The 24572-nt window shown below is 35.6% G+C and overlaps 1 protein-coding gene across 11 annotated transcripts in view; it reads left to right on the forward strand.

The window, feature by feature from the left end:
• The window catches only part of mtd (mustard), a 952680-nt gene extending 931277 nt beyond the window's left edge, over nucleotides 1-21403 (forward strand). For all 11 annotated transcript variants that reach the window (XM_067157991.2, XM_067157992.2, XM_067157994.2 and 8 more), the window contains 4 exons: nucleotides 7435-7594; nucleotides 11416-11537; nucleotides 13048-13217; nucleotides 16654-21403. In XM_067157991.2, coding sequence (XP_067014092.2) covers nucleotides 7435-7594; nucleotides 11416-11537; nucleotides 13048-13217; nucleotides 16654-16789 — 588 coding nt within the window. In that variant the 3' untranslated portion in view covers nucleotides 16790-21403. The remainder of the gene's footprint in view (nucleotides 1-7434; nucleotides 7595-11415; nucleotides 11538-13047; nucleotides 13218-16653) is intronic.
• Nucleotides 21404-24572: the final 3169 nt, after the last annotated feature.

Consider the following 24572-nt stretch of genomic DNA (forward strand, 5'->3'; position numbering starts at 1 on the left):
CAACGTAGGATTGAATTTAACAGACGATTCTGGAAATGTTTCCCTATTCCCAAGTTCGTTGACTAGGAAAAGGGGTAATTCAGAGCCGGGGGCGCTGAAAATATTTCAGCTAACTACCGTTATAGCCAACAAGAATCACTTGCAATGATCGACCTCATTTCGCTTGTCAGCAGCCAGCGAGGGAAGACGGCAAACATAACCTTAAATGATCATCAAAAGCCAATTTATTAAGCCGTTGCGAATGACCACGCCCCACTGGCCACCCTGCGATTGGCTGGCTACAATAAATTGGTAAGTTGCTAAACCAGTTGGCTCGCTGAGACATGTTTACTTGCAGCTGCGGTGGAATACCAATCAGAAATGTTTTGTACGGGCTCTCAATGAAGGACACCAAGTATATGTGTGTGTGTCTGTAACGTGGTGTCTTAGAGGTGTGGCTCCCCACTCCTGTCCACATCCTAAACAGAATGTCACTAAAGAAATGTACATCCGTTTCCAGTATCTCACTGAAGTAATTTTTATATAGGTGACCTCCGTAGGATTGACAGCAAGTGAATACAGAAAATGCCAACCCTCAAGTGTCTAAAGTTAGATCCGGTGGAACTTCTACCCGTGGAAGAACAACTATAAAACTAGATAATATACACTAGAGAAGTGTCTGAACAATACGTCAAAAACCCACGTTAAACATCTTTAATCTTTCCTTCAAAATAAAGCATTAGATGTAAATATATATCAATTTTCTACAGTAGAAAATCAGTTCCACCAAGACTATTACAGAAAAGGATGAAGTTCTGAAGATGCTAACCGCATTTCTGTTCGAGACGTTAGAGGACGTATAACTTAACAGGGCGACACATCATTATTTTAAAGAGGCCATTGTTCTTGGCCTGTGTTATAACGTCGGTCTAACTCAAATCTTCGCTGTCGCTAGAACGGGAAAGGGTCAGGAGTGGGAAGCCTTCATTAAAGTACAGCCTTGACATTTGGCTGATGTTGAAATTGAAACCACGGAAAACAATCTTCAGGGCTGCTGGTGAGGTTCGAACCCACTATCTCCTGAATTCGAGCATGCGTCTTTACGATCCGTACTACATAGCATACTTGCTTGGCGAGATGGAAGCTACCCTTGAAGACAAAGATCGGTAATATTCAGATTTATGATATTGTTTTTACGTCCCACTAACTACTTTTGGCGGTTTTTACGGACGCCGAGGTGCCGGAATTTTGTCCCGCAGGAGTTCTTTTATGTGCCTATAAATCTCCCGACACGAGGATGACGTATTTGAGCACCTTGAAATACCACCGGACTGAACTAGGATCGAACCTGCCAAGTTGGGGTCAGAAGGCCAGTGCCTCAACCGTCTGAGCCACTCTGCTTGGCAACAGATTTTTCTGAGTCATGTAAATGTGACTGGTAGTCACACCGTACACAGACGGGATCATCTTTTGAAAGACGCACTCGCCTATAAAATTAGGACTATGGGATCGCGGAACTACTGTGTATACGTTTTGTATTTTCCATGTGTGTGTTGTTACAAGGATGTAAAGGAGAGGGCATGTAAGTTTCTGGTAAGACCCCAACTAGAGTATTGTTCCAGTGTACGGGACCCTCACCCGGATTACTTGATTCAAAACTGGAAAAAAATTCAACAAAAAAAAGTAGCTCGATTTGTTCTGGGTGATTTCCGACAAAAGAGCAGCGTTACGAAAATGTTGCAAAGTTTGGGCTCGGAAGACATGGGAGAAAAGAGACGAGCTGCTCGACTAAGTAGTATGTTTCGTGCTGTCAGTGGAGAGATGGCGTGGAATGACATTAGTCAACGAATTTGAGTGGTGTCTTTAAACGAAGGAAAGATCACAATATGAAGATAAAGCTGGAATACAAGAGGACAAATTGGGGCAAATATTCGTTTATAGGAAGGAGAGTTGGGGATTGGAATAACTTACCAAGGGAGATGTTCAATAAATTTTCAATTTCTTTGCAATCATTTAAGGTAAGGCTGGGCAAACAACAGATAGTGACTCTGCCACCTGGGCGACTGCCCTAAATGCAGATAATTAGTGATTGATTTGTTAGTGTAATAGCAAGGAAAGAAATAGACACGATGTTCTATTTATTAGTAAATGTTGATTTACAGATAACTAAAAGGATTTAACGATGTTTATACGGGCGATTATATCTTCTGTAGTTGCCTGATGAATGAGCACGTGATAGGGATATCTGCAGATATAAACTTTTCGGTCATATAACATTCTGTTAAAACATAAAAATAAAATTTAAAAACATGTACAAACGCCTGCTATGAATTAGCAGATGACATTGTTCACTGCCGAAGTACATTTCGCTCATGGAGTTCTGTTAAGATGTAAATGTCAAACCTAATATGGCCTTAACAAGATCCATCGTCTGCCGCAGAACAGTATTACGAAAAATATTTGCCAAATACGAACACTACCTAACACATTTAGCACACTGCACAATCAGTAAAAATCTCCCTTGCTCTTAGACAACGAGTTTTTATTTCCACTATGAGACTATAAGACCATTTCTACAGATATTTAAGTAATACGTCTGTTTAAATTTCATCCCAGGAAAATTCATTTTCCAAGAGAGAATTACTCGAACTTAATCGTAAGACGTTAGGATGCTCACGTGTTTTGTAAAGTAAGAACCGGAAGATCAGACTGTACTCAGATTAGCCCTTCGGCATTCAAGGTCGTGGACTCGCGTGCTCTCGGGTGTCAAGGCAAAACGGAGCACACTCGAACTAGAATGCGTACCGAACTTACTGTTTTTTTGTGCGAACTGGGACATCGATTGAATTATATCGATCTTATTCATGTTTTCGGTACCCATTGATGGATAGCTAGTTTGATCTCCAACGGTCTAGTTCTGTATGGGACAGCTACAGTATTTCAGTGTAACATTTAAGAAAAGGCTAGGAAACATTTCAGAAAGGCTAGGTACATAATTTATAGGGAATCATAGATGATTGCTTCATTGATCCTACTTTTGTACTTTTGCTCAAGTCACTCTTACTAAAATTGAATATGTATTTGTAAAGTTAAAGGCTCTGGGCACTTCGTTTTCCGTTAGACAAATGCCTATTATTTATTAACAGTTGTACATACTGTTGTAACATAGTGATGAATCTAAACACTTCACTGCATTAAAGCTGTCATCATGATTGTTAGTAGAGGTGACAGTACCATTCCCTTGAATCTTGCACAGATCACACACTAATATTCTTCTCTTACAAATGTTTGTGGCTACCTAGTGAGATATGCAAGATTGCTTCATCGGAATCACTTAAGAATCATGAAAATGATATGTTGTGTAGTTTTCTTAACCATAGGAAAAACTTTGTAGTTTGTTGGTCACTACACGCCAAGTATTGTGCAAAACAGTGAAAATTCTTATATACAAAATGTGGATAGTCTTAACAGTGCCTAGACAAACTTCACAGATGCCAAAGTATGACATCAGTAACCCCTGTTTTCCTTGCCATACTATTATGGAAATGCTGCAAGAAGTATACTTTATTGTCGATAGTATGCGTTCTTACAGTATAACTCGTGTCAGAGTAAATATAGCAACATTTGAATGATTAATCAGATTTTGAATGGCCGCACATTGTGTGTTTCCAGCGTCAGACTGGTGGATAATCCACGGTTGTCGAATGCTCGCGTGACCTTGTTTTGCGATATGAACGGACCGAGATGAAAGACTAGTAATTGTATCTGTTTTTACAGATTCCATGGTGCATCAGTGCGGTTTCTGAGTCCTTGTAAATTAGTGAGCAATGATAAGTTGTATTCAGTTTATTTGGCTCAAAATAAAGGCACGACCTAGGTCGGGCGAACCTTCTACTATATCCTTGTGGTTTTTAGTGGTCTCTTTCTATTACTTGCTCTGTAAGAAAGAATTATCAGAATTCAATCCTGGAAATAATCTCTTGAAGTTACTATTCGAAAACGTCTGTCAACATAGCGCTTCCAATGCCTTCCAGTACAATACACTCGCATTGTGCCTGTTGTCTGTTCTTTCAGAATGTGAGACAACTTAAAAAACTTAGTGTATGGCAACGTTCAGTATCATACCGTACTTTGTTTCCACCAGTGTTCAGCACATAGTGTATTTACTAACTCTATAGCTCAGCATTCACTATTTGAGAGAATCTTGTATTTATTTAAGATTGACACCATTTTGTCCTGTAGATGCAAAAGAGGCCATGTTACAGACAAAATCAATCTCAAATTATGGTGTTATCTATCAGTTTTCAAAAGTTACCAAGTAAGAGGAAATGGAAGTTGCCATGCATAAAGTACAATGTTTCTAAAGTACAAAATGTAGTTTATTCTTTATCTTCCTTTAAAAAAAAAACATACTATCATTGCACTATAAATGACTGTATATTTGAGAGAGATGGTGTGTTAAGGTTGTTACAGGACTAGAAAGTTGCCCCAGATTTGACTATCATTAAAATGGAGATCATGTCTGATTGGTGGATACGAGGTCGATAGAAATAACAGCTTAATTAAATGCTCTATAGTGGCAATTATTGAATAAAAGTTGAAAATAATTTTTTTATTGAAAATCTCTACCACATACTTAACGTGAATTTACCTATGTCGACCTGATTTTGAATTTGTTGGGCAGTTGGCAAGAGCACTGTTTAACCATGCCGCTCTCCATGGTGTTATTATTATTATTATTATTATTATTATTATTATTATTATTATTGCTGTTTTTCATTTACTTCAGTATGATCAATTATTACACCAATTAGCAGTGTGCACCTGCTCCAGTTTTCCATATAGCCTTTCTTTTTCAAAATATGGAAGACCATTTCTGATATCTCGTATCCAATAACCTCTCTGTTATCTTATGCTCATTCTGTTGATGGAAATTAAATAGGCCTATAGTATTTGTGATTGCTCAAACTATTCAGTATTGTAGTTTAATATTAATGAATATATTATCGTAGATTTTCCAGAAAGTAATTCGTATGGAATGAGTTGGAGCAACCTTTTAGTATCCTCTTTGTGTACTGATAACATAATCTTAATATGAGAGGAACTTTCTCGTAAATTTGGTTCTCTTCTTTTAATCCTTGTTAGGTTTGTAATTAGATGGAAATATTTGCTGTCATAAAGTTCAAGCATGATTCCTTGACTCTACTTTGGGTACTTTCCTTTGATATATATGTAGTTTCAATATTTAAGAGTACAGCAGACTTATAATTCATCTCATTTGCATGTTTCAAATTATTGGATACATTGTAGAAATTAAAAAAAAAGTGTTTTTATTCATGTTTCTATTGACAGAAGAAAGGTATGTCATACAATACTCTTTGAAAAAATATCCATCCACAGAATTGTGTGGTCTTAAACCATTGCAGAAATATTTCCTAGGTTTTTAAGTTTAAAATAATTTTCAAGTTTGCTGGTAAGTGACTTTATATTTAGATATATTAATGTACTTAAAATTTCACCTCTGACTCATTGTCTTCAAAGCTTCTGACTGAAGAAATTAATGACATAAAGGTATAGATTTAGTGGTGGTTTTAAAACTAATACTTCTGTTTATTTGATTCTAATGTTTAACTTCTTGAAATTGTAGTCAGCTGTAATATGGTTGATCCCAGGTAAAACAGTGAACTATTAATGTGACTGCACCTTTGAGGCTTTTAGAAATGCTTTAATTGTTAACACTGAATGTTCATATTACAGCCATTCATGGTTATGGGAAAAGTAGCACATCTTTAAATTTATTACCAACGTGTTATGCTGGAATATTTTGTGCCCTCACTTTTGATTGCCGTAAACGTACTTACTGTAATGGTTCAGCCAAGTCTTGTCTTTCTGCAAAGATAAACCGGACTACTTGCAGACCATAACTTTCCTGTCCGAACTTAATCATTGCTCTGTTCACATGTTTAGGCATGTAAAAGACTGCTATAGTGGTTTCACCATTCCTTCATCTTCCAAGCAAATTTCTCCAAGGTACTCCATTGGTATTAGTACCTAATCTTTTACGCATCCTGTTACAATAACAAGTTCTTTAGCAGTATATTAGCTCTTGCCCGCTCCTTCACTTTCTTCCATATATCAGTCCAAAGAATGAAGTTCGTTCCAAGACATAAAAGCCATTTGCATAAAATTCACATAAGTGGTAAAATTTCACCAAACCTTGTATGTGCGTTTGAGTATTCAAAGAGTTCAGTGTTTGGTTCCTTTTAAGAAGCAACCCATACCCATGACTGTGCTATATAAACTGCAAATTTGGCTTGAATCACAGTAGGAATTTGTATTTGACATATCTGTTAGAAATAGTTCAACTTTTAATATTCGGTAAGGATCAACATTTATGCATAGAAACCAGTTCTAGTTCTGCACAAAGGGAGCTTTTCAGTTTATTGCAATGACCAATTTCCTTCAACCAGGAGTTCTAAAATACCAGTAGTTAAATAAATCAATAATCAAAAAGTATTAGTAGTAAAAATATATTGGTAATAAAAGAAGTTACTCCACTCATTGTAGCATTGATTTGTGAAAGACTCTAATGTTTGAGATTCTAAATTTCTAAATAACATGATAAGCTCTCTTTATTGGACTCTAGCTTGAGAGTACTGAAAAAAAAAAAAACTTTTAGGAACCCCACAGGAAGAAGTTGTTCTACGTTTTGATATATAGGCTAATAATGAAACTACTGAGATTTCTGTAGATATTCTATTTTTGTAATTACAGTATTATTTTGGAAGTATTTCTGAAAGAAACTTCCTTTTAATTTCAGAATTCTAATCTAGTAGCATTTCTGAAAGTATCTACTAATCATTCCAAACATGCAGTCTAAAGAACAGCAAAATCAGTTCTGTGTACATATTTTGTCAGTTCGCTGACTAAAGAAAAATTGGTATTGCACTTCCGTCCAAAGCCTCGATTGGAATTTGTCTTCGTTCGCCCCCATTTCTGATTTTATGTATGGCTATTCTAAATATTGAATACTGGTTTGTAACCACTAGATCTTAGGGAATAATTACTATATTTTTACATTAAAAACAAAAAAACTAGTTATTTATTGCAATTAAAGAACATTCAATTCAACATTACAGAATATACTAATCATTTCTGCTCTTTTAATGATTTTGCTGATTAGAAGTTATATCTTTAAAGACTCTTTTGATGAAAGGTCTAGGCTTTCAGTAACTTTAAGTTAAACCATTAAAAAGTTCAATCTACATTGCACCACCATCGTATAATTTTCAGCAAGTATGAAGGGAACCCATGCTTAGGAGATGTGTTTGTATGTTTGTAGTCTTGTCCCAATTGTAAAATTTGTAAAGAGTCATTGGCTTGGTGTATCTCAGACGTAGCATTAGATGAGGGGAGTTGATTGCTTCGAAGAACTAATGTTAACCACTCTTGCAGGTATTGTCTATGAGCGAGGAGCTACGGCGGGCACTTTATGCCAGCAGTGTGGCTAGCCTCGACCTCGACCCATTCATCCCTGACCTGGTGGGTACCACCGAAATTCTATCAGAAGAACACCGCAAGCAATTGAGCCGACACTTACCAGCACGGGCAGAAGGTAAGTTTGGTTAGCCTACTTAATGGACCTAAACATGCTCACATATCTCTAAGCTTGTTTCATTTAGCTAATTTGATAACAAAACTGTTATTAATCATCATCAATTGGAGCAGTTTTCAACCACAGGCTGGGTCTGCTTGGAACATTAGCCTCACCATCATTTTCTGTCCATCCACCACTTCTCTCTTCTGTCACTGTCATCCAGTCCCCTCCTCTTGCCTTGATGCTCTTCTTTACACCTTTCAGCCACCTGTCCCTTGGTTTTCCTCTAGCTTTCCTTTCCTTCAACTCCATTTCTAACATCTTTCTTGGTATCCTTTCTTCTCCCATTCTCTTAAAATGGCCATACCACTGCAGCCTTGATTTTTCTTTTCCTGTAGGAGCACCTCGTTTACCATTTCCTGAACTCAATCGTTTCTTACTCTATCCATTCTTGTTAAACTTTCTTGACACCTTTGAAACTTCATTTCCACTGCTTGTATTCTACTTTTTATCCCTCTCCTTCAACACCCATGTTTCTGATCCATACAATACGTCAGAATTGGCACAAAATAAGTCTTGTTGACAATTATTTTACAACTCTGTGGTACATTCCTGTTCTGGATCAATCCTCCCACACTAATGAAGAATCCATTTGCACACCTCCCTCTTTCATTGATTTCCATTCTGTTTTCTCCATTTTCTTAAATTACACTTGCCATTGGCATTACAAGTAATCATCTTCATATTGGTCTGTACTGACTATATATAACTTGAGAAAAATATATAGTTTTAACCACCCTATGACACATGACACTATAAACTGAAACGATTATTTATGAAAATATATTGGTCATGTTTTGGCGATGATGATGATGATGATGATGATGATGATGATGATGATGATGATGATGATGATGGTGGCTCCAAGAGCCAAAACATGTCCACTATTTTTTCATTAATATTTTGAGAATAGTGTGTCACGTATTGATTAGTTGGTTAAAACTATGTATTTTTCTCAGGTCGACCATGGACAGTTCCAAAAAAGAAAATCTTTTAGATGGGTGGTTCCTTGAAAGGTGTAGGCATTTAAGAATAATTTAAGTAGTACTGTATTATGTCGCGTCTCCGTGGCTCAGGCGGCAGCGTGCCGGCCTCTCACCACTGGGTTCCATGGTTCAGATCCCAGTCACTCCATGTGAGATTTGTGCTGGGTAAAGTGGAGGCGGGGCAGGTTTTTCTCTGGGTACTTCGGTTTATCCTGTCATCTTTTATGCCAGCAACACCCTCCAATACCATTTCATTTCATCTGTCAGTCATTAATCATTGCCCCAGAGGAGTGCGACAGGCTTTGGCAGCCGGCATAATTCCTGTCCTCAACGCTCGATGGGAGGGGGGTTCATTCCTTCCATTCCTGACCCAGTCGAATGACTGGAAACAGGCTGTGGATTGTCATTTTCACTGTAATATGTATATTGCGTAGGGAAAGGAGTTCATTCTGCTCAACACGATTACCTGATTGAAGCTGCACATCTGCTACTCAGCCAAGGCAGATAAGTTGTAGAGATCACCCACAACCAAAGGTACAACAGCATAGCTATGCATTCAGTTTGTACAGTATATCCAATTCTTGTGCTAGTTTTGATTGTTATCCTTGGGTTGTTTTCATGTAATTCCTGCATGCTTTCTGCATCATTACTGATAGATCTGCTGGTATGAGATTTGTTTTTTAAAGAAAAATTCCCAGTTCAAAATCTTGAAAATCACTCCTGGAATGTCCAATTAGTTATATAATCTTCAACATAAACTTTAATATTTTACAAGTATTAAGCTTTAACAGCTTCATTTTTATTAAAAACACAAATTGACTTTAAAATCAAGTAGTGAATCTTTAAGAATAAACATAAATATTGTATTTAAGTGTTCTGCCTATTCGATGCATATATATTTGATCTAGAACATGTTCGTTCCTCTAAGGGACATCATCAGCTGGAATGAGTCCTCATCATCACATTGGCCAATAACAAACGTAACATTTTCAATTCTACAACCAACATTATCACTCTGGACTAGTTTTGACTTAGAATCCGGAAGCACTCATTCTTCAATGCAATTTAAAGAAATTACTTCCAAAGATCATAAGGATCCTTTGTCATGAAATATTGTAATTCAAGGATTTTACTCAACATCAGTGGTCATTTTACGATTTTATGATTGCAAATGTTAGTTTCTACGGACTTCATCAAGAATTTTATGAACGATTCTCATCAATATTATTGACAAAATTACTTAAAACTTTAGTCAAGTTTGTAACTATTTTATTTTAAATATCCTTGTGAATGGCAGTGTATTTTAACTCGTGTCTTACCAATCAATCTATTAATATGATTTTATATCTGATGTATTTTGTGAAACATTCTAGCTGATGATGTCCCAGGGGAAAAAACATGTTCTAGATCAAATAAATATATATGTATTGAATAGGCAGACTGCTAAAATACAATATTTAAGTTCATTCTTATATATTTGCTGCATGATAAACTTTTCTTTGGGTTTGCACAGCTGTTTTACCCATGTTAAAGTGAGTATGAGGTGCCTAAAATGATCCTTTAAACATTCCATGTTGACAAACACTAAACTAGCTTGAGATATCAGTTATAAACTGAATGAACTGCTAAGTGTATTGCTGTACCCTTGGTTGTTGTGATCATGGCAGCTTCTCTGCTTCGTTTAGTAGGTGTGCAGCAGCATCATCAGGCAAATATTCATGGTTGTGTGGAATGAATGTATTTCCCCACGCAATATAATTTAAATGCATTCAGTATTTAACTGTAATTTGTTTATATTGGTCCACATGTAATACAAACTGAATCATTTATATCACCTGCCACATCACTGAAGAATTTATTACTTTAACCATTATGGCTTGACTACTAACAATAAATGCAAACAATCCAATACAGTTTGTTGATGGTAAAGATAAGTACTATAAAAAGGTTATTTAATCTATATTAATAAAATGTTGTACATGTTTTGAGAACCTCACTTATTCTCTTTATCAGCAACCAAACCTTCAACCCGACCAGAAAGAGGTTAGCCATTCGGAGGAAGTTTCAGACAGAAGGAGCTGCAGCAAAAAATTTAAATTGTAAACGCACACATTGTTTTTAGTGACATTAGTAAAATTTTAAGAAGAGGAGATAGTTATTTTATGTGAAAAAAAAGTTTTTGTTATTTTAAATGCCTTGTTTTTTATTATAACCTATTTAGAGTAATGCAATTCTAAATGTAGATTGCATTTCTTGTATTTTAATTATAACTTATTTAGAGTACGTTACACTGTTAGGAGGTTAAGTATCAAGTCTGCAAATTATTTGGTGGACAAAGACAATAAGTGAGATTCTTGAAAGATGTAAGACATTTTATTAATATAGATTAAGTAACTTTTTAATAGCATTGACAAGGCTGATATAGATCTTTACCAGTGATTTTCATTGGTGTATTACATTGCTGACAGATTAGAAAAACGGAATTATTGTTTACAAAATTGTTGGAAGCCAGCCACTGCTTGCAGTAAAATCTGTAACCACAATGCTGTTCTATTGCATGGGGTTTATCATATGTCACAGCCTCTAGTCTGAATGGAATGCACAACTTTTCAACGAAATGCATGAACATTTGTACAGAAATAGAGGAAGACGGTGATCCATCAAATGAAATTTAAACAAAAGTGAAGATTTTTTAAATATAAATATACCTGAAGTCGAAGTTGTTACCTGTTGCTTTTTTCCATCTTGTGCACCATGGTTTATCATGGCAATATTTTCTTTTTGTTGTTGCAGGATATGTGTGGACGTTGGTGTTCAGCACATCACAACACGGCTTCAGTCTCAACTCCATGTACCGGAAGATGAATCGTCTGGAGAGTCCCATCCTCATGGTCATAGAGGACACTGAGCAGAATGTAAGTGGTTATTTATTGTGGCTAGAGTTGATGATTAAGGTGTTCCACGGAGGCTAGTATTTAAGATGTGGTAGTCTCTTCTGTTTGAAAATTAATGTAATTTCAAAGACCCTTGGGTAACTGTGGTAAAGGTTGTGAAAACCCATAGCTAGTCCTTTTGAATTTGCTTCACTCCGCACCGACACGATAGGTCTTACAAACAATAAACTTCATGATAATTCTGTATTGACTTCTTGTTCTTATGACACAGTCTCCCTCCAAAGGTTGGCAATCCAATTGATTATGATCACATGCGAAACGTCAGTACGGAAGATTTCTATCGATGTATGTCCATACCACTGCTGCAAGTCTTTCGGCCAGGAATTTCTCCATCTTCCCTTGAATGGTCATTCGGAGAAGTTCATATCGTTCACCTCTCATGATGTGCCCGAGGTAGCTGAGCTTACACTCCTTGATGGTTATGAGAAGCTCTTTCTTCTAGTTCAAGATGTTGAGGACTTCTTCATTTGTCTTCTTTTCTACCTAAGATATTCAGAGTATTCTTCTGTATAAGTACATTTCAAAAGATTCAATCTGCTTCTCCAAGAAAGGGCTGAGCATCCACCTTTCGAAATCATACAGAAGAACAGGAAAGACATAACGTAACATTCGAACTCTGAGCTGGAGGTTGAGTTCTTGGCTGGTGGATAAGGTCCTCATTGTATTGAACATATTTCTTGCTCGTCCAATCCTGAATACGATTTATAAATCATTAAAAATTTACATACATACATACATACATTATCATTATAGACTCTCATGCCTTTCAGCATTCAGTCTGCAAGCCTCTATGAACTTACTAAACATCGCCATAAGCCTCTATTTGCAACTAGTGCTGTGGCCTCATATCTTTAAATCGTTAGAAACTGAGTCCAACCATCGTCGTCTTGGCCTCCCTCCACTTCTCTTACCCTCCATAACAGAGTCCATTATTCTCTTAGGTAACCTATCCTCCTCCATTTGCCTCCTAAAAAAAATTATATTTTTCCACCTCTCAGTACTCTGTTAAGAAAGACTTTACACTGTTAATAAATAATGAAAAGACATTTTTGTATAGCACCAATAAATAACTTGCAAGAGACATTCTAAAACATTACTAGAAAAGCATGATGCATAAAAGAGATGGTGCATTGTAAAAAATGAAAGTTCAATTAAATATAATATTATTCTTAAAATGCACCTGTTTTTTTAAATTTAATTTTTAGTGATGTTTGCAAAATAAATCCATGAAACATTCAGTCGAATGCAATTGATACCTAAATGAAGTCAGATGAGGGGTTTCTTGATGATTTTAGACAGTAAAAAGAAATAATAATTGACACGCTAGTCGGAAAAGGTTTGCCATCCCTGCTCTAGATCATGGAATTTCTTCTGTGTGTGCCAAGGTTGTTTTTGAAAGAAATATCATTAATGTTTTGTTGCAGGTGTTTTTTTTTTTTCATTTTAGTGTACCGTATGTCTCTTGTTACAGGTGTTCGGTGCTTTGACGTCGTGTTCGTTGAAAGTGAGTGACCACTTCTATGGAACAGGCGAGTCGCTGTTATTTCGTTTCACCCCAGAATTCCAGGTGTTCAACTGGACGGGTGACAACATGTACTTCATCAAGGGCAACAACGAGAGTCTTGCCATTGGTGCTGGAGAGTAAGTAGAAAATTCTCCCTCAAGAGTTCATCTCCCCTTATTTAGATGCAACAGGGTTGGGAAAAATCTCACTTCTTTTAACACAGTCTGTTATATTACCTCTTTTCTTTCTTTAAAACAGTAAAATCTTGTTAAGACGTTTTTGCAGGGAACAGCAAAACAGAATGTGTTAAGCGAGAAAACGTACGGCTGAATATACAAATAAAAACTATCCAACAAGGATATGGAAACAATAGATACGATCTTTTCCAACATGAGGGCATTTTACGTTGTGTATCCGCGGGTACAATAAAAACTATATCTACCATTTTTAAAGATCAGAATAAATTAGGACAAGTTGTGAAAAACATAAGAGAACAAATATGCAAACCTTTTCCACTGGGGTTTATAAAATAAAAAGTGCAATGAAAGGTGTGAAAAACACAAAACTACAAATACGAAAATTTGTACGCAAGGGCCAATAAAAATACCAAAGTGTATAAATATTGGTAAAAGCCTTTTATTTTGGAGCAGTGGGTTATTAAACAGGCAATGGTATGATGATAAATGGGGTTAAAAGTCTGGTTGAGTTTCACAAATAGGAAAAGTCCTCAGTTTTAATTACTGCGTTGATGAGGTAAAAGTTCCTTATAGGAATCATTGTAAGTACCTAGGTGTTAATTTAAGGAAAGATCTTCATTGGGGTAATCACATAAATGGGATTGTAAATAAAGGGTACAGATCTCTGCTTAGGCGTTATAGTGAGGATGTAAAGGAGAGGCCATATAAGTCTTTTTTAAGACCCCAATTAGAGTATGGTTCCAGTATATGGGACCCTCACCAGGATTACTTGATTCGAGAACTGGAAAAAAATCCAAAGAAAAACAGTTTGATTTGTTCTAAATGATTTCTGACAAAAGAGTAGCATTACAAAAATGTTGCAAAGTTTGTGCTGGGAAGACTTAGTAAAATGGAGATCAGCTGCTCAACTAAGCAGTGTGTGATAAAGATGTTGATTCCCATAGGGAACCTGAAATATTTGTTCTGAATGAGTATATTTATAATACAGGAATATATTAAGCAGTGTGTTCTGAGCTGTCACTGGAGAGATGGCGCGGAATGACATTAGTAGACAAATAAGTTTGTGTGGTGTTTTTAAAAGTGGAAAAGATCACAATATGAAGATAAAGTTGGAATCACAAGGACAAATTGGGGCAAATATTTGTTTATGGGAAGAGGAATTATGGATTGGAATAATTTACCAAGGAAGAGGTTCAATAAATCTCCAAATTTCCAAAAATTAAGTAAACAACAGAAAGGGAATCAGTCTGCCATCTGGGCAATTGCCCTTAATGCAGATCAGTGGTGACTGATTGTAGTAGGAAGAAATTTAATCCTTTGAAGATTGGAGAAATAAGCTTAAGGAAGGGCCATGAAGAATATGAAAAATAACTCCCAAGGCCTTCAATACTATTAAATCTTCCTGAATTTCTTGAATTAAGTGGGAAGTTTCAAATAATGTAAGACCATTGCATAGAACTTGACATGCGAGCACAGAGAGCACTAGTGAGCTTGTTCCATTCAGTGTAACGGTCGAATGTTGTACTACTTATATGGTGAATTGTAAATCTTAAGGGAAAACGGGCAACTGCTTTCTGGTGGTTGGTTGTTTTTTTTTTTTTGTGTAATACAGTACTTACGACACGGTGCCACAGAATAGTTCCTTCAGTTTCTTGTGTGGCGTATCACTGCTATCATCCGCACCAAATATTGAAAAGGCTTTAAAATTGCTATTGTATTACTCAAATACCGGTACATGCAAATCCTCCCGTAAGGAATAAATAACACTTGTGAACTAGATTTTGGTAACCTGTTGATCTGGAGGTATTTGCAACTTGCTTTCTACAGGTGAACTAAATGTTGTAAATTTGAATCTGTGAATTTTGGGTAACTTGGCACTTCTACTTTGATACACACATGGAAATAGTAAAAGTTGGTAGCGCTGAGAAAATTATCATGTTGTTGTTGTTTGAGTCATCAGTCCATAGACTGGTTTGATGCAGCTCTCCATGCCACCCTATCCTGTGCTAACCTTTTCATTTCTACGTAACTATTGCATCCTACATCTGCTCTAATCTGCTTGTCATATTCATACCTTGGTCTACCCCTACCGTTCTTACCACCTACACTTCCTTCAAAAACCAACTGAACAAGTCCTGGGTGTCTTAAGATGTGTCCTATCAATCTATCTATCTCTTCTTCTCGTCAAATTTAGCCAAATCGATCTCCTCTCACCAATTCGATTCAGTATCTCTTCTTTCGTGATTCGATCTATCCATCTCACCTTCAGCATTCTTCTGTAACACCACATTTCAAAAGCTTCTATTCTCTTTCTTTCTGAGCTAGTTATCGTCCATGTTTCACTTCCATACAATGCCACGCTCCACACGAAAGTCTTCAAAAACATATTTCTAATTCCGATATCAATGTTTGAAGTGAGCAAATTTCTTTTCTTAAGAAAGCTCTTCCTTGCTTGTGCTAGTCTGCATTTTATGTCCTCCTTACTTCTGCCATCGTTAGTTATTTTACTACCCAAGTAACAATATTCATCTACTTCCTTTAAGACTTCATTTCCTAATCTAATATTTCCTGCATCACCTGCATTCGTTCGACTGCACTCCATTACTTTTGTTTTGGACTTACTTATTTTCATCTTGTACTCCTTACCCAAGACTTCATCCATACCATTCAGCAACTTCTCAAGATCTTCTGCAGTCTCAGATAAAATAACAATATCATCGGCAAATCTCAAGGTTTTGATTTCCTCTCCTTGGACTGTGATTCCCTTTCCAAATTTCTCTTTGATTTCCTTTACTGCCTGTTCTATGTAAACATTGAAAAGGAGAGGGGACAAACTGCAGCCTTGCCTCACTCCTTTCTGGATTGCTGCTTCTTTTTCAAAGCCCTCGATTCTTATCACTGCAGACTGACTTTTATACAGATTGTAGATAATTCTTCGTTCTCGGTATCTGATCCCTATCATGTTCAGAATCATAAATAGCTTGGTCCAATCAACATTATCGAATGCCTTTTCTAGATCTACGAATGCCATGTACATGGGCTTGTCCTTCTTTATTCGATCCTCTAAGATCAGACGTAAAGTCAGGATTGCTTCACATGTTCCTACATTTCTTCTGAAGCCAAACTGATCTTCTCCCAACTCAGCTTCAACTTGTTTTTCCATTATTCCATTATTATATGTATTGAAATTTAAGGAAAACCCTCCTGAAATTCATATTTTAATAATTTTAGTTGTATTTACACAAAATTCTAGTGGCTCTAATTCAGAGAACTTCAAAGTTTTGTTTAGAGGAAATATTTCTAAAATTCCCATTTTTAAAAAAAAAATCCGAGGTGCTTAGTAAAGTGACCGTTTTTTTTTCTTTTTCTTTTCTAGTGGTAAATTTGGACTCTGGCTGGATGGAGACCTGTACCAAGGTCGAACAGAAGCGTGCGACACATACGGGAATGAACCGTTGTCTCCCCAGCAAGACTTCGTGGTGAAGACGCTGGAGTGTTGGGCGTTCATCTAAGAGCAAGAAGTAGCCTACAGTGAGGTGATAAACCAAAATAAAAAGCAAAGTTCACAGTAGTTTGTGGAGAGGACCATCACTTGTTATTGTGAACCTGTATGATTGTTGTACATGCCAAGCTTCTTCAACAAGCTGCCAATGTGTTTTTCGTTCGTGCATTCGTTGAACTTTCTATTTTATTTAAACAGCTACTTTTTTTTGCACTTTTTTTTTTTTTTTTACTATCTCTCCTACTAGCCCTTTTTTTTAACCCGTATGTGTGTCGTGCCATTTGCTCTGAAGTGCCAAGTCAAATGACCATGTTTGACTCATTCAAATTTGTAGAGGAATTGGGCTATGCCAGTTGAAATATTGAACTCTCCATGAATGATACTTTGTTCATAAAATTGAAAAAATTGGAAATTATTAATAAAATATTCAGTTTCAACCATTATTATATTTAAAAGAACTTAATGTGTTTATTTTTTGGTTCATAAAATTCAAAATGTTTCAGGATGGGCAACTTCTTATAAAACTGGGAATAAGATTTATGATGGTAATTATGGTAATAACTGGAATTTGTGTCTTGAACCATGATTCACACACCCTCTCCCTCTCAGCATAGTTATAAATAACTAGACGCTCAGATAGATTATTATGCAAGCAAGTTGTTAAACACTAAGGTTATTAACGGTACCTGTAAATAATGGTACTGGTCATATTACTTACGAAGTTATCCCTGTCATGCTGGTAATACAGTACATTTATTGCACTGCTAGTTACTATCGGAGTGCCTGACTGATAAGGCCAAAGATATTTTGTTTGTACATTTGCCCAGCACACTTAAATGACCTTGCTAAACATCTGAACTATTGGCAGAAAACTTCTTTTATAATCATTTAAGTTGGATATTAAATTGCTTTCAGAAATTGAAAATAGGTTTATCTTTTAGGATATGGAACATTGTCAATAATATTGAGCTATATTTGGAAGATAAATTTAATGTCTTAATACAGATACTAGCAAATTTCATTTAGGAGCTAACAGAATAACATTGAATGGCCACCCTTTCTATTCACAATATGAAATATTGCAATTTACATGAATAAATTGTTAATTGATCATTGTCTGTTAAACTATTATAGAAATTGCTGAGAAATTGAAGTAAAATTGCTGCAAAAAAGACTGGATAAATATCTTTGATAAAATCATCTTTATAAATAGTTTAATGTTCACTTTAGCTTCTGTCAGTATCACTCTTTCCTTCCATCATTTGTCTTTTATTAATTTTGTCTGAGAATATTTATTTCTTTTGGAGACAAATCTTCATACAACAAAATCGTCTGTAGGGTATTTTGTGTTCATGACAGGTTTAGTAATATTATCAACAGATGTAGTCCAAGGTGTAAGACTGGCACCAAAATTGGCTGAAAATTGACACACATGGGGTTAAGAAACTAGTAAGAAGTGTTATACATTGGGCTTAATTGTAGTGCAAATAAAAGAAGTTTATTATTATTATTGTTATTATTTATATAAGTTCTTCGATGTGAGCTAATGACAGTGTTCTAGCATGTGAGAGAGCAAGTCTGTGTGTGTGTAAATTATATATATAAATGCAAAATATAATAATGATATATATTTGTTTAGCTTTATAAATTAATGGACTTGGTGTTGTGTTCGTTTCCTGCAAGTTTATAGACATTTCTGTTGTTTGATGAAAGAAAGTGCCGTAGTATACAAATGCTTTGTGACGTTCCCAGTGTCATACAATTAGCATGAGCAAGCAAGAACAGCAGGAAAAAGAAAGGAGGACGTAGTATTTACCGAATTAGTCTCGGTGGATTATTGAAGCTTGAGGATAAGAAGGAAGCAAAGAAATGTTCTTTGCACTTCAATACATTGTTTTATGGAAAGTGAAAACACAATCAACTTTGGCATAGACAGCCAGATCGGACGTTCAAACGAGCGATGGTACCCTATGAAACAGTATGTTATATATATGTATATTTATTAACATGTAAGCGATGTGTGTGTAATGTAGATATCACAACGAAGGAGTATTTACCTTGACAGCGAATCTCAGCGCTGTATTTGTTGATTGAAAGAGAGAGAACGTCAAAGTTTTTATATTTTTGGGAAGAAAACTGAAAACTAAAGGAACAAATCAACCAATATTGCTCTTTTTGCTTTAAGTTAATTCCATTTTTTGTTTCCTTCCTAATTATTATATAATCCTTTGTTAAAAATAGCATTGATCCATATTTGGAACAAATCATATAAATATTATAAATATATAAATAGAAAAACGATCATGAATTCTTATAAATATATATGTATACATAAGAAAAATAAATTTGTTTACATAACATTTAATAATAGAAAATGATGTAATGCATAATAGTCAGGTTGTTAGAAAGAGACTATGTTTCAGCTCAATATTTAATTTAAAAGGAAAGAAGTGCAGCAAAATGATGATGAGGAAAGGATTTGTTAAAGTTCTGAAGTCGGTGAAGTTCATAGCAGTTTATTGGGACTCTTGCTGTTAGCATATTATTGTATGTGTACCTGGCAAGAGTATTTCAGTAAAGGAAAACACTGTGTTTAGATATACATAGTGAACAAATAAGTAAGCTATATAATTTTTTGTTGCATTTGGGTGTTCATTGTATAGTTTAAATATTCAGAGCTTTCTTTCTAGCATCACTGTATTTTGTGGGGAAAATATGATATTTTCCTGAACAGTGTGTATGTTGTCGTATATACTGTGTACTATTACAGAATGCCAGGAAAACAGTATGTTTATTTAGCTTAGCATTGACTTTGAAAACTAGTAATGTTATTTGGGTGTCCAATGACCTGAAAATTCTGAAAAAGGAACACAATATACTGTAGAGAGATTTGAAGTGGCACATTTAAACAACTTGCATTTGTATAAATATTGTAAATCAATTCCATCATCATCATTTAGGTCTCCATTTGCCCATGTGCAGAGCAAGAGCACTTACCATTTCTGCCAGTCTAGGCATATTATTGTTGCTCTTGGACTTTGCACCAATCAGATCCTGTTTTATTTAAGTGGTTCATGAATTTCTTGGTTGGCCTCTAGATCTCTTGCCTTCCAGATCTTTCTCAAGCCATTCACTTGCTACTCTGTTTTGCTCCATTTGCTTGTCTGAACCATTTTAATCTTTATATGGCTACAGTCCTACAGAGAGGCTGTTTAACTTTGTTTTCTTGATAACATTTTAGTTAATATTTCTACTGTTAAATGTGTTTTCCCAGAGGAGATTCGTGATTTGGTGTAATATTGATTTCATCGGAGGACTGACAATCACTTGTTTATTACAACACTGCCAAGATACTGGACAGTTTCACTGCATTCAATTCAATATTTTTAAATACCCCTACGTAAACTATAAAAACTGTAAATTTGTTACTTAAAAGGAGAATGCCGTAAAATTTCTTTTAAGTGGGAACTGCTGCATACTTTGTTACTTGATTATGTTAATTAATGTCCTTCATGTTGTTTTCACATACAGCTGAAGTACAAACAGACAGAAGCCATTTGCAGTATAAAATGTAATTTCTCTTGTTTTCAGTTTTGATAGTGAATTTAGGGACATAAGAATTGTGTGTAATTCTTGCCTGTGGACTGGCATAATAAGTGTTTTACATATGCTTAATTTTTAGGCCCAACACCTTGAATTGGTGATTCCAGGTGTAAAATTTTTGTTACTTCTTCAGTGTTTCCCCATTTTACCACAGCCTTGAGCAAAAGCAAATGCTGTGAAATTTCCATCTGCAAAGAATGAAAATTGAAAGATGACAGTTCCGTTCGTAAATTGCTTGAATTATATGATTTTGTTCAGATCTGTCTACACAAATCCCGTTTCTTCTTTTAGAAAGCAGGGTCGGGATGTATTCAGTGGGTGGTCAGTTGACTGTAGAAACATCGGCGAAGGGGAAGGCAAAGAAGCTGAGAAACTATAGGAAGAACGTGAAACTCATTTACCACTGGAACACTTTATTGATATTTCAAATATTGGCAGTGAGAAGGGGAGCAAGGAGGGCGAGTCCTCAAAGGGAAGTGTGCCTAATGAATAAATTATTTTTTCATTGAAATGCTCATTTCTTTTAATTGGAATAATTGGTGAGTATTCACGTGCAGTTGTAATTGGACTACAGGTTGTTGAATGTTCTTTTCTTGCGACGTTGATTTGTAATTCTCGGTAATTTATTTGCCACTTCATCTTCATTTGTGTAGACGCTTACCTGTCAGAAATTCAAGAGATGCATGCCTTTTAACAACTGTGCCATTTAAAATGTATATAAAGGACATTCCTGACTAAGAAGGTTGTTGGACACCTGGTAAAGACAGGCAAACTTAGAGCAAAATTTCTAAACAAATAAATCCAATAAAAATGTTGACCTTGATGAGCTTATGATGTTATCTAGGGAAGTGTGCAAGTGTAATTTGTATAAATGGGATGAATGATGAAGATTACTGCACTCGACTGAAGCCAGAATCCTGATATTATTAATTATAGAATGAAACAAGGATCACTTCATTAATGACTACAAATAAGCTTTTAGTAAAATAAAGCACAAATAGATCTGTTGTACAAAACAAAATTTAGTTGTTGAGTTTGTTATTTTAAGTTCTATCTCTTAACCTTCTTTCCTTGTGTCCTTGTACCATTCAGTTCAAAAAGTTCCCAGAATAAAAATTGTTTTGTCGAAATGAGTAACTCTATGTGGGATATTTTTGAATTAGTTTGTTAACAGTACTCGTGCTGTACAAATTTAATGTTTACGACAATTGTTGTCTTTGCGGGGCAGCTGTCTCTTTTACATTTTACAATGTCTGCTACAGAGCAGTGTGCAAATAATGTACTTTGGAGACAATAACAATATTTGGAAAAGCTTATGGTGAAAAATGCAAGTTTATGCCTAGCATAAACATTTTTGTGAAGGCTGTGCAAGCATCAGTGATGATCTGGGCACTGGTCAACGTTCAGCTGCGACTAACGAAGCCAACACTTAGTGTATGCATGATGTTGATGGGTGACAAATAGATCACCTATTTGTATGAGCCGGTGTCTGAACTGTAGGGGTGCAAGTGGAAACAGAAAACATCTTCTCAGAAACAAACATTCCACAAGGCAATACTGGAAATTTTCTCTAATACTCAGGGTCTTGTCCACCACAGATTTATTACCCAAGGTCATACTATCAACAAGTAAGGGTATAAAGACATCCTTAATCGCCTCAGGGACGCAGTGAGAAAGAAGTGACTGGAAAATGGACTGAAAGCAGCTGGTTTCTTCTGCATGACATGGACCTGCATATCGGTCAGTCTTGAAAAAATTTACCTTGCTAGGCACAAAGTGATGGCTTTGGAGCATTCTCCATACTCTCAGATCTGTCGCTGCCTGACTACTTCCTCTTTCTGCAGCTAAAATGTCAGCTGACGGGGCAATGACTTGTGAACACTGATTTAAAAAAAGAAAGAAAAAAAAAAGAAGTCTGTACACTTTTTGGTCTGTTTTGTCTACTTACAATGAACAATCTTGCTGCACTTAAAACAGGAGATGACGAGTCTGCCATTTCAATACTTAAAAAAAACTAGGTTTTTTATATATATCACTTAATCGTCCAGGTTTCGAGAAAAGATCCTTCTCTTCTTCAGTGAAGTAATATTTTACAAATTCTAAAGACTTGATTAAAATGATAAAATAATTAATTAATTTGAACATCTAATTATTTTATAATTTTAATAAAGTAATTGGAATTTGTGAAATACTAGTTCGCTGAAGAAGAGAATGATCTTTTCTCAAAACACATACGATTAAGTGGTATATATTGAATTCATTTTTTAGTAGTATTGATGAGGCGGACTCATTATCTCCCGTTTTTTAAGTGCAGTAAGATTATTTGCCACTGAAAAAGTTGCCGCAAACATGATCAGAGCCCTGGGAGTGATTTTACAAAGTGGTTTTCAATAACGCTTCCTAACACTTAACATGCTTTGACAGATGTCTGTCGCTGTGAAAAGGAACTGTTTTGATGGAAATGCAGTCTACATGCATGTGGAGCAATTTATTATGTGTTGTTAACAAATTCCAGGAACTTTCTGAAGCTAGTATGTATAATTTTGTTACTTGGTTTAATTCCTTTACCTATAGACTACCATATTGCAAGAAGACATTACATTTCAGTTCACTTTAAGAGCCTAAAAGTGGAACTTTCATTTGGCTTACTTCATTTAAAAGCCAAAATTTTGTTCTAAAGTTGCTACTTTAACATTAAAATCCTTGCTGTATGATGCGGCAGTTGACTACACTGGGTCTGGCCAACATCTTCATTATTATATTAATTTTGTGGATAGATGATGTTAGATGATAGAATTTATAATTAGTGCAGATATGAACCCATTAGCATCCACTGATACCATATGGTACTAATATGCTGTATAGTAACAAGAATGGGGACACATTATAGGATAAACACAGTGAAAGCAGGAGCAATAGTTATGGAAATTAGGACAAACATGAAAAAACAAAAAAGTTACCTTTATATTTTCTTACACTGCCATCTTACAGGCGTTTTCATCAATTTCTTCTTGCCCTGTGACTAACTTCTGCAGCTTCATCAAGAGTGTGGGTTTCAATGTTCATTCTTGTCGGATGTTAAGGGCCATTTTCAGAAACATCACTTCAACTCAGCTTTCATGTAGAAAAGGTTGAGTTTGTATTAATGTATTCAGAGACCAGACTTAACTTACTTTTTAGTAATACCAATATAATGGTCCGTTATTGGACATTATAAATTTTCCAGCTAACTCATTCTTGGTTGCCTGCGTTTCGCCCTGACAAGCCTAACTTAGCACACGAGGGCGAAACGCAGGCAACCAAGAATGAGTTAGCTGGAAAATTTATAATGTCCAATAACGGACCATTATATTGGTATTATAAATTTACTCATTCAGGACAAATATTTTAGGTTCCCTATGGGAATCAACATCTGCATCATTACTTTTTAGTTGCAAGAAATGAAATTCATTTTTAGCCCGTATTGTCAACCTTAACAAGTGTTATGGTACTTTTAGGGGAATTCCACCTTTACAATACAAATTAAATTTATTCCTTTCAGAATAACATTAAACCATGGTACATGTGTTATCCTCATTGGAGGACATCTTCAGCCATCAAAGTTAAAAAACAAAAGCATATTTTACAATTGGCTTTACGTCGCACAGACACAGATAGGCCTTATGGCGACGATGGGATAGGAAAGATTTAGGAGTGAGAGGGAAGCGACTGTGGCCTTAATTAAGATATAGTCCCAGCATTTTCCTGGTGTGAAAATGGGAAACCACGGAAAACAATTTTGAAGGACACTGGTTATTCTTGGTATCTGGTCCTGTCTATGGGCTCTGATAGACATTTATCACATACACATTTTTATGCAAGCATATTGAATTAAAAACTATGGAATTCAGTCAACAACAAAAAAACACCATTATAAAAACATAAAACTTTCATAACACATTTTACATGTATGAAAATACCATGCTATGTTGAGATCTGTCATAAATGGACTACAGTTGAATGCAAATCTTTGTAGAAAGATCTTATTGTTGTGTGTAGTAACACACAAAATGTAGGTTAGTATTTGTTAAAATCTTAAGGTGTTTTCTACAGTTGTCTGAAAATAAGTCTTGAATAAATGATGTCACTGTCAAAGGGTAGAGAAGGGTCCACCTATTCAGTACCATTAGCTTGTATAGTGTCCTATATAA

This window comes from Anabrus simplex, chromosome 14 (genome assembly GCF_040414725.1).
Source record: "Anabrus simplex isolate iqAnaSimp1 chromosome 14, ASM4041472v1, whole genome shotgun sequence".
Classification (NCBI taxonomy): domain Eukaryota; kingdom Metazoa; phylum Arthropoda; class Insecta; order Orthoptera; family Tettigoniidae; genus Anabrus; species Anabrus simplex.